At 45.0% G+C, this 10,043-nt stretch overlaps 1 protein-coding gene across 1 annotated transcript in view; it reads right to left on the bottom strand.

Annotated features, from left to right (window-relative positions):
- The window catches only part of ACER2 (alkaline ceramidase 2), a 28,670-nt gene extending 18,928 nt beyond the window's left edge, over window positions 1–9,742 (bottom strand). The window contains exons 1-3 of the mRNA XM_007469666.1: window positions 9,635–9,742; window positions 1,519–1,633; window positions 503–644 (exon numbers count right to left, since the gene is read on the bottom strand). Coding sequence (XP_007469728.1) covers window positions 503–644; window positions 1,519–1,633; window positions 9,635–9,742 — 365 coding nt within the window. The remainder of the gene's footprint in view (window positions 1–502; window positions 645–1,518; window positions 1,634–9,634) is intronic.
- Between the last annotated feature and the right edge of the window lie 301 nt (window positions 9,743–10,043).

Raw genomic sequence — 10,043 nt, forward strand, 5'->3', positions numbered from 1 at the left:
GTCTGGAGCCTGTGCTCCGCAACGGGAGAGGCCACAACAGTGAGAGGCCCGCATACCGGAAAAAAAAAAAAAAAAAAAAAAAAAAATAACACAATGGATATTAAAATGCATCCCTTCCTGAAATACTGGATTTCCAGCTTGAAGCGGGTGTGTGTGTGTGTGTGTGTGTGTGTGTGTGTGTGTGTCTATGTTGGTGTGTAGCTCTCATCAGAAGCAATACTGACACAATTTGAATATTATCTATAGCTCCAAGAACCAGTTCCTCAGTGTGGATTCCCTGCATTGGCAGGTGTATTCTTAACCACTGTACCACCAGGGAAGCCCTTTTCGTGTGTGTGTGTGTGTGTGTGATTTTTCTTGATATATATTGGGTTGGCCAAAAAGCTCGTTCGGGTTTTTCCGTAAGACGGAAAAACCCGAACGAACTTTTTGGCCACCCCAATACATCGTTATATTGGATACCGCACCTAGTAGTAAATGCAAAAATTTAGTACAAGCTTACCTGTCATTCCGAAAGATCTTTGGTAGATACCTTCTGGGGAACCACATGGCCAGAGCACACATCAGAACCCAAAGGATTGCAAGTTCATCAAGCATCTGACCCAGGAAACTAAGAGTTGCATGGAAGTAGACGGATCCAATTCCTAGAATCAATTACAACCAATAAAAAAGGTCACATAGAAGAACAGACTCACAAATTCAATACACTGCTTAAGGATAGCCCTTTCACAAACAGCAATGATCAGGTCACTCTATCTCTCTGAGAAAAGAAACTGAAGGAAGAAACTCACACCACCTAGGCATGCAGACTTCAAGTCTAGAAAGAAGATTTGAAGAAGGGCCCAAACACCAGCACATCAGATCTTTTTTTTTTTAACATCTTTATTGGAGTATAATTGCTTTACAATGGTGTGTTAGTTTCTGCTGTATAACAAAGTGAATCAGTTATACATATACATATGTTCCCATATCTCTTCCCTCTTGCGTCTCCCTCCCTCCCACAGATTTTTAATAACTGCACAAACACACTGTGTCTTCATCCACCTGTTCATGGGAACAGGCAGTAAATAAAAGTCAACATTCTCTCACTGTTAAGAATTCCCAATCTGCCTGTGGAAGGAAATGAAAATTATACAAGTATTTCCCAGAATAATGAAGGATCAAACATTTGATCCTTCATTTGTTTTCTTTTTTTTATTTTAGTCCATTAGAAACCACAGTTTCATCAGACTTCAATTGTTTCACATGACTTTCTTCAGAAGTTCACAGAAAACTGCACTGGCACAACACCAATAGCTATTACATAAATGAATTCTCAAACGCAAATGTGATAACTACAGTCAACCTTGTTATCAAGTCCAAAAGAGTCCTCCTTTTGGCATCTAGCAAACAACATAAAAGTTTGCTAAGACGTCAGAATGACTTTGGTTTACAAAACATAATGTTCAAAGGGGTCAGGGAGTGTGCAGAATTCCATTTCCTCCCTTTCAGCCCATGCTCGCAAACGAATCCACTTACCCACTACAACTAACAGAGTCCATATTAAGTAGATGCCACTGTTGAAGCATGTTGCATATTGACGAAACAAGCACATGCAGATGGGCGGTAAAATGAAAAACAAGACGTTGCTGATCTGGGGGGAGAAAATGTAAAATGAAAAGATGAATATTAAGTAAAAGGGCAAAAAGTAAAGCAGCTTGTTCCTAGTATGTCCTTTGTAAATGGAGATGAATGTGGCCATACATCTTTTTTTAACCAAAAAAATAAAAACAAAAAGCACAACCAGGAAAACTCACAACTTCTTTAATAACCCTTTAGGGGGCACCTTCCTGCCTCTTTTTTTTTTTTTTTTTTTTTTGGCTGTGTTGGTTCTTCGCTGCTGTGCACGGGCTTTCTCTAGTTGCCACAAGCGGGGGCTACTCTTCTTTGTGGTGCACGGGCTTCTCATTGTGGTGGCTTCTCCTGTTGCAGAGCACGGGCTCTAGGCGCCCAGGCTCAGTAGTTTTGGCGCACAGGCTTAGTTGCTCCACGGCATGTGCGATCTTCCCGGACCAGGGCTCGAACCCGTGTCCAGACCAAGGAAATCAAAACTAAACAAAATGCATCACAAACTCCAGAACTTGAGGTGTAGTACAGGTAGGAATTGGCAACAACAGTAGCTAACGCATGCCTCTGTCACCATCTGGGAACAAGAGGGGATGGGAATGACACAGTCTTTAGAAAGGGGAGGACAGAGTGGGAGAGAAATAAAGAGAGGACAAGACCTTTGGTCAGGGGTGCGATAGGAGCAAGGCTGCTGCCTTTGGTTAAAGTTCAAGACTGAAATCCCTCGTGGGGCTGCATCCTTCTGGAGAAGGGGGTACCTTGTTCTAGCTGGCCCATTCTGGTGGGGACCTTTTCCTCTTTCCCCCGCTAGGAGCCCTCTGAGCTACTGGTGACCCTGGGCGAGGGTCTGGATAAATGGCCTCAGCTGTCCCAGGTGGTATGCAGTCTCCAGACTTGGAAATATAGCCGACTCTCATTTATTTACTAAGAAGCAGAGAAGGAAGAATCAGGACAAGGGTCTACGTTTTATCACAGGCTTTAACTTTCCTTGGAATCATTTAAAGAATCAGAGATCTTTAAAAAAAAAAAAAAAAAATCAGAGATCTTTAAGAGTTAAAACGAGAGATCTTAAAGATCATTTGCTTTACAAGGGGATATAATTAAGGGCCCAGAAAGGCTCCCAGGCTGGCCAAAGTCAGAGAGGCAGTCACCCACAGAGCTGGGGCCAGCATCCAGCCACTCCTTCCACTGCCCCAAGCTGATGTTTTTTCGCCTCCAACCCACCCAACCACATTCTGACCTCCTTGGCTTCATGCCTCAATGGGCATCTAAAAATTCTGAATTGCAGCACACACTGTGCACCTATGACCTTTATGTGATTTAAACACGGCTCTCCTTTTTGTTAAACACAGAAGTAGGAGGAATAAAAGGAGGTGACGGGAGGAGAGGGAGAAAAATGTAATTGTTATACTATAAGTAACTTTCTCCTTTCACGTACATGAATGTGTTCTCCGTGTAAGAAAAAGAATACATTACAAAACTAAAGTCTTCCTTTCTATCCTCCTCCCTGGAGATATCCCCTCTTCTCAGATTCACAATCTTCAATTTCTTTGCATTTATGTAAATACATATATATACCATATATTACAACATTATCATTCTGCAACTTCCTCTCAGCATTCGACAACATGCCTTGCAAACTTTTTCATCTTAGCTCACAGAGGTTTATCACACTTGCTGTAAGTGCTGCAGACAGCAGCAGTTTATTGAGCCATTCCCCAGTGGGAGGCGCACTAATTTGCAGCCTCACCTACAATGCCAGGGAATAAATATAACACAGCTTTTTACCCCAGTACAGTCATCCCTCGGTATCTGTGGGGGATTGGCTCCAGGACCCCCTCAGATACCAAACTCACCTGGATGCTCAGGTCTCTTTATATAAAATGGCATAATATTTGCATATAACATACATACATTCTCCTGTATACTTTAAATCATCTCTAGATTATGTATAATACCTAATACAGTGTAAATGCTATGTAAATAGTTGTAAATACAGGGACTTCCCTGGTGGTGCAGTGGTTAAGACTCCACGCTCTCAATGCAAGGGGCCCAGGTTTGATCCCTGGTCAGGGAACTAGATCCCACATGCATGCAACAACTAAGGAGCTGGTGAGCCGCAACTAAGGAGCCCACCTGCTGCAACTAAGACCTGGCGCAACTAAATAAAAAAAAATAATAAACAAAAAAAATTTTTTTTTTAAGTTGTAAATACAATGTAAATGCTATGTAAATAGTTGCCAATGTACAGCAATTCAACTTTTGCTTTCTGGAACTTTCTGGAATTTTTTTTTTCAAATAGTTTCGATCCACAATTGATTGAATCCACAGATAGAGAACCATGGATACAGAGGGCCAACTGTATATGTTTATTGCCTCAAGTTCTCTCAATCTCCTTTGCTTCAGCCAGGTGCAACTATCTATGGCCAAACTCCTCCTTAAAAGGCTTTTTCAATGTATGTTACCACTAGCAATGTACACAATAATAACCTTTAAATGTATTTACACACTAGTCACAAAAACATGAGGTCGTTTATTACACCTGCAGTAAAATTATGATACCTCAAATATTTTTAATGCCCATATTAGGGAGTTCAATTTAGAAGCACCATTTTAACAGTCCCAAATAACACTGAAATCACATTATTGCTTCTGCACAGCCCATCTACCAGTGTCTGCTGGTCTCCACCATGCTTTTTAAAGACATCAATCTATGGCGACTTCCCTGGCGGTCCAGTGGTTAAGACTTTGCCCTTCCAGTGCAGGGGGGGCGAGTGTGATCCCTGGTCAGGGAACTAAGATCCTGCATGCTGCGTGGTACAGCCAAATTTTTTTTTTTTCAGTTAAAAAAAAAAAAAAAAAAGACATCAATCTATGAAAAGGAAAAGACCAAATTAGAGGGAGACGCTCCCCAAGACAAAAAGAGGAAGGAACTCCTACAGAAATACGGAAAAGCAAACAAGTCGTTGGTAAAAGACAGATTCATTTGTTGAAAGACAGATTCAATGGCTCCATGTCTACTGAGAAATGAAACTTCCCCTCAAAGTTGTGTGGCTCACTAAAGTTGAATAGTTCAGCCAAGGGGTATTTTTTAAAGCCTATTGTTGGATTATCCTTTGGAGAATTGGTTTGCTCAATGCCTGCAGAACAGATTTTTTTTTTTTTAATTAAAAGGAAACCACAATTTTAAAATTTATTATTTCCTTAGAAAGTTCCTCATTCTATGAATTCCTACCAGCCATTTGTACCAAAATAATCTCAGGAACACACTGCAATCTCATCCTGACGCATGTGATTGTGCACTTTCCCAGACAGAGGGTAAATACTGACAAAGCAACAGGCTGTAAGTTTTTCTGAACAGCAAGTTCATCAACAGCTAGGGGCATTACCTTGGCTGAGTAGACTATGTATCTTAATCGTATGCAGATTCCTAACTATCCATTCCATTCGTCCCTTTCTGCCTCTGGAATGACCAACTGTCCTGGTATGCCTGGCACTGAGGAGGGTTTCCAGGACATGGGACTTTCAGTTTTAAAACTGGGCAAGTCCCAGACAAACCAGGACAAGTTGGTCACCCGACTCAGAAGCCTTCCTGCAAAATCCCCTACCCCACCTCCACAGTACACCAACCCCCAGCAGAGTACTAATGACACCTCAGTGACTTGTACATACCTCTCATATGGTCCTCACCACCCAGATGACTGTTTGCAGGTCTGGTCTCTGTGATAGGCACACAGTTGCCCAGCAAGTGGGTGGGTGGATGGATGGATGAAGAGACTGATAGATTGACTGATGGATAACTCTGCCCTACAGATAGTGGGATGTGGGCTTTGGCATATAAAGAGAACTCTACTTATCTTGACGATTGGGGGCAGAGCTGATTAGGAGAGGTGACAGATCATGGACTGATTTTAGGCATATATTTTGCTTCAAGACTTTTTTCCAGCACCAGTTGATTTCCTTCTGTCCCCCTGAGTCCCCAACAGAATTCCCAAAGGCCAGCTCGGTGATTAAAAGGCATACCGCCCTTTTCTCCAAAGCTGCTAGGTCTGGAGTCTTTTCTCTTTAGTGTGACTGGGCCTTAAAACATAGGCTTCCCTGGTGGCAGAGTGGTTGAGAGTCCGCCTGCCGAAGCAGGGTACACGGGTTCGTGCCCCGGTCCGGGAGGATCCCACATGCCGCGGAGCAGCTAGGCTCGTGAGCCATGGCCGCTGAGGCTGCCCGTCCGGGGCCTGTGCTCTGCAACGGGAGAGGCCACAACAGTGAGAGGCCCGGGTACCACTAAATAAAAATAAATAAATAAATAAAAAAACTTAAAGCATAAAAAGGAACTCAATTCAATAAAACTTGTATTTACTTTTTTTTTTTTTTTTTTTTTTTTTTTTTTTTTTGCAGTACACGGGCCTCTCACCGCTGTGGCCCCTCCCGTTGTGGAGCACAGGCTCCGTAGGCGCAGGCTCAGCGGGCTCAGCGGCCATGGCTCACAGGCCCAGCCGCTCCGCAGCATGTGGGATCTTCCCAGACCGGGGCACGAACCCATGTCCCCTGCATCGGCAGGCGGACTCTCAACCACTGCGCCACCAGGGAAGCCCTAAAACTTGTATTTACAGGAAACAGTACAAAATGTGCAAAAGCAAAAGACTGTGTAAGGGCATGATGGGTTCTTGGAAGAGATATTTGGGCTTGGCTGACGCAAAGGTCAATGACAAAATTTGAGGCAATGGAGATTTGCGGGGACCAAAAGCAAAATGCTCTGTACTCCCAAACATCGCCAGTGGGAACACAGATGAGAGTACTCTCTCTGGTGGACCATTAAGCAACAATTAAAAGCCTTCGAAGTAAATACTCCCCTCCACACAGCAATTTCCCATCTAGAATTAGTACTTGCAGAAGTACATCCAGATGCCTATTTGAGGATATTCATTGCATCACTCTTCAGAAACCAAAATGAAAACAATAAACAGAAACTGCCTTAAATGTCCACCAATAATGAATTGACTGGTTTAATAAATTATGGTCAATCCATTAAATGAAATACTGTATAGACATTGTGAAGAGGAAGATAATTCTATATGATCCAATATGGGATTATCTCCAAGACAAATTGAGGGGAAAAAACAAGGTGCAGAAGAGTTTCTGTAGCATGATCTCAATTGGGTTGTGGTGTGTATATACACATTGCACACATATCTTTTATGTTTACACAAATACACGTGTTTTTTGCATGCTTATAAAATGTCTGAAAAGATACAGAAGGGTATTTTTCACTTTATAACTTGCCTACTCTGATTTTTTTTTTTTTTTTTACCATGATCATGTTGTTACTTTTATAATAAACAACAATAGCAAAAAACTACTTTAAGGGACTTCCCTGGTGGTCCAGTGGTTAAGACTGCACTTCCATTGCAGGGGGCCCAGGTTCAATCCCTGGTTGGGGAACCAAAATCCTGCATGCCACATGGCACGGCCAAAAAAAAAAAAAAAACTACTTTAAACAAAACTTTTTTTCCCCATATCAAACACCATGATTAGCCTAGAGATCAAATGGTCCCAATGCAGGAGTTTTAAGTTAAAGAATGACTGAACAATAAATACCTGTACCATGCTAAATAAATTAAAGTAGCTACAACGGCATTTGCATCTTCAAGAGCAGTATTTTGGCAGGATCCAAGTTAGAACGTCCAAGTTCTAACTCTAGTTCTGCCATTTTCTTGACCTTAGCAAGTTGCAAAATCTATGTAGACCCCAGTTTCCCCCTTTACGAAGCGGATGTAATAAATAGCACCCACTGCTGAGGGTGACTGTGGAGTACCCAGCCCAGCTTCAACACATAGCGAACAACTAGTGGTAGCCGGGAGTAACTGACATTGCAGTAGTGATGTGCTACTGCCAAGCTCCATTAAGAAGGTTCTAGATCCCCCTCCCAGTCTTCTCCTGATTTTACATCTTTATTCCTTCAAATTTTTTCTCTAAATGAGTAATGATTATTATTTTCTTATAAAGTGGATAATTAGGCCTGCTGCCTTGCTATGAGGATTTAATGAGATGTTTGTCACCAAGTAATAGCTCAATGTCTTCCTTAATACAGGCGTAAGATAAGCATGGGTTTGTCCTATGATGAGGAACAGAAGGTAACTAGGACGTGAGAAGAAGAGGAGGAAACGTTTTTTTGGTAAAAACTCTTTGGATCGACACTCTACAAAGTTTGATGGCCAACTATTTCTCTGAGACCCTCAATCTCTCCACTTTGCTAAAGCAAATTCTGTGGTTTACAAGTATTCCAAAGAATTAGGTTTGCCAGGCAGACCAGCAGAGCTAATCAGCCACAGACACTGCAACTGAAGATCAACAGCTCATTTCGAAAAAAGACTTTGGCACTCACTACGAAACGGCTCCAATGGGACTAGATTAAAAGTTAAGACAAAATAAGGTCTTCCCCTCATCCAGCACTCTGGGGCTTTTCAAGGCAGACCCAGAGCAGCTATACACTAACATTTTTGGCCAAATAACCAGGCCTGACTCGCTGGCCTCAGACTCCACAGAAAATTACCTTGCTGGGTGTGTGAGAACCTGTCCCCAGGCTGTCATTTCTTCATTAACTCTGGTGAAATCCTTAGTAGTACTCTCCACTTACAAGTGGAGAAACTGAGTTACTGCCATTGAAAGCACCCAGCCCTGCTCCAGTTCATCCTCTGAAGGCACCTGTCAACACCTGATAGCATGCTCTGAAACAGGTTGTACAATAGGTGAAGGGTGGCCACCTCCACTGACTGCACCTGTCACAGCGTCTAGGGGCAACAGAGGGCCAGGTTTCCTTGAAGAATTAATCCGGTCATAAAAAAAGGAGGAACGTTTGCTGGGAGGGCAGCAATGGATTTCAGCAATGAGGGGAGGGAGAGTGCAGGCTCTGGATTGTGGTCCCAGCCATGCCAGAAATGTACGCAGAGCAGCTCCCCTCTGGAGAGCTCAGTTTTCTCATCAATGCATAAGAGAGGGACTAGCTCATGGGAGATCCTTCCAGGCAAGAAGTATTTGACTCAAGCCAAGGACATTCTCTCCAGCAAATCTAAGGGGGAAATCCTAAAGAACAATCTCAAATTCACAGCGACTTTTAAACCGGGAGTTCCTGTTTTTCATGTTAGGGCAGTGAAATGAAAAGCCACAGAAATGACCATGCAAAGTCTCACATTTTGGTACCAGAATCCTGAGGCATGGGCAGAGCAAAAAGAAGAGGCATTTCCTTCCCAACTGCAGGCTTTCTCTCCCACAAAGACTAAAAGCACACAGGATTCTGCAGTGGGGAAGTTTGGTCTTGCCCACATCTAGAGACCTAGGCAAGTCCATAAAACATGCACACGATCCCTCCCAAATTTCCCTTTCACTTCCCAGGCTTAATAACTGAAGAATGCACAGACCTGGGGGAGCTGAACTTGGGGCTGGTGTGAAACTCTGTACTAAAGGCAAGGAAATAAGAACTCGAAGCAATTAACTTAATTCTGGCCCAAAGGAACTCGACCTATTATTGGTGTACGCTTGGGGCGGGGCCAACCTTCGGAGTGGGCCCCGCCCCAGAGACCTGCCAGGAGGTCTCCCCGTTTCCCCGGACTCCTAGAGCAGGTGCTCAGGGTAAGAACGCACAATGCGACCCAAGTGCATCACGCCACAGAGATCCTAAGGGACGAAAGGAGCAGTCCTGGCGTGTTCACCGCCCCCAATGACCCAAACTGGAAGTATGGGCTGACACGGAGCACTGGCTCCAGGACAGGTGAGGACCAAACAAGACAACAGAGCCATCAGAAAGAAATGACTTAGAGGAGGATGAGCCCAGATGTCGGCGATAGGGACAGGAGAGGAGGACAGATGGAGAACTGGAAGGCGCGCAGGGGAGGGGGCGTGGGTCGACTGGCCCTGGAGCGAAAATGCCCCAGATGCACGCACCAGACCCAGGTCCAGGCTCGAGGTGCCGCGGCGCTTGGGGACAGCCCCCTCCCGCGAGCCCGGCTGCCATCCCCACTCCCGCACTCCGCACCGTGTTGTAGAACTCGGCGATGGCAGGCACGATGGTATAGTTGTCCTCGCACCAGTCCACCTCCGAGCTGCCAGCCCGCAGCTGGTCCCACCAGTGCGGGGAGCTCATGGCCGCTCTGGGGCATTGGAGAAGCTGCTCCGGCAGCCGAGAGGAGGCCAGAACTGCTGCTGGAAACCAACGGCTGTGGGGGCAGCAGCGGCGGCGGCTTTATGCACCACGGGGCAGCCGCCGGATGTGGCGCCTCCTGGGCCGGCCTCTCGCGGCTCCGCTCTGCAGCGTAGGACGTGACTGGCTGGCAAACCCCTCCTTCGGCTCCGCCCCCTGGGGGAGCCCGCGGGACCTTGAGCCCAGGCATCGCCCACCCTGGAGGCTGGGTGCGCGGGGGAGGGGAGAGTGGGGTTTGGGAGGG

Source organism: Lipotes vexillifer, unplaced genomic scaffold (assembly GCF_000442215.2).
Source record: "Lipotes vexillifer unplaced genomic scaffold, Lipotes_vexillifer_v1.1 scaffold1116, whole genome shotgun sequence".
In the NCBI taxonomy this organism is placed as follows: Eukaryota; Metazoa; Chordata; class Mammalia; order Artiodactyla; family Lipotidae; genus Lipotes; species Lipotes vexillifer.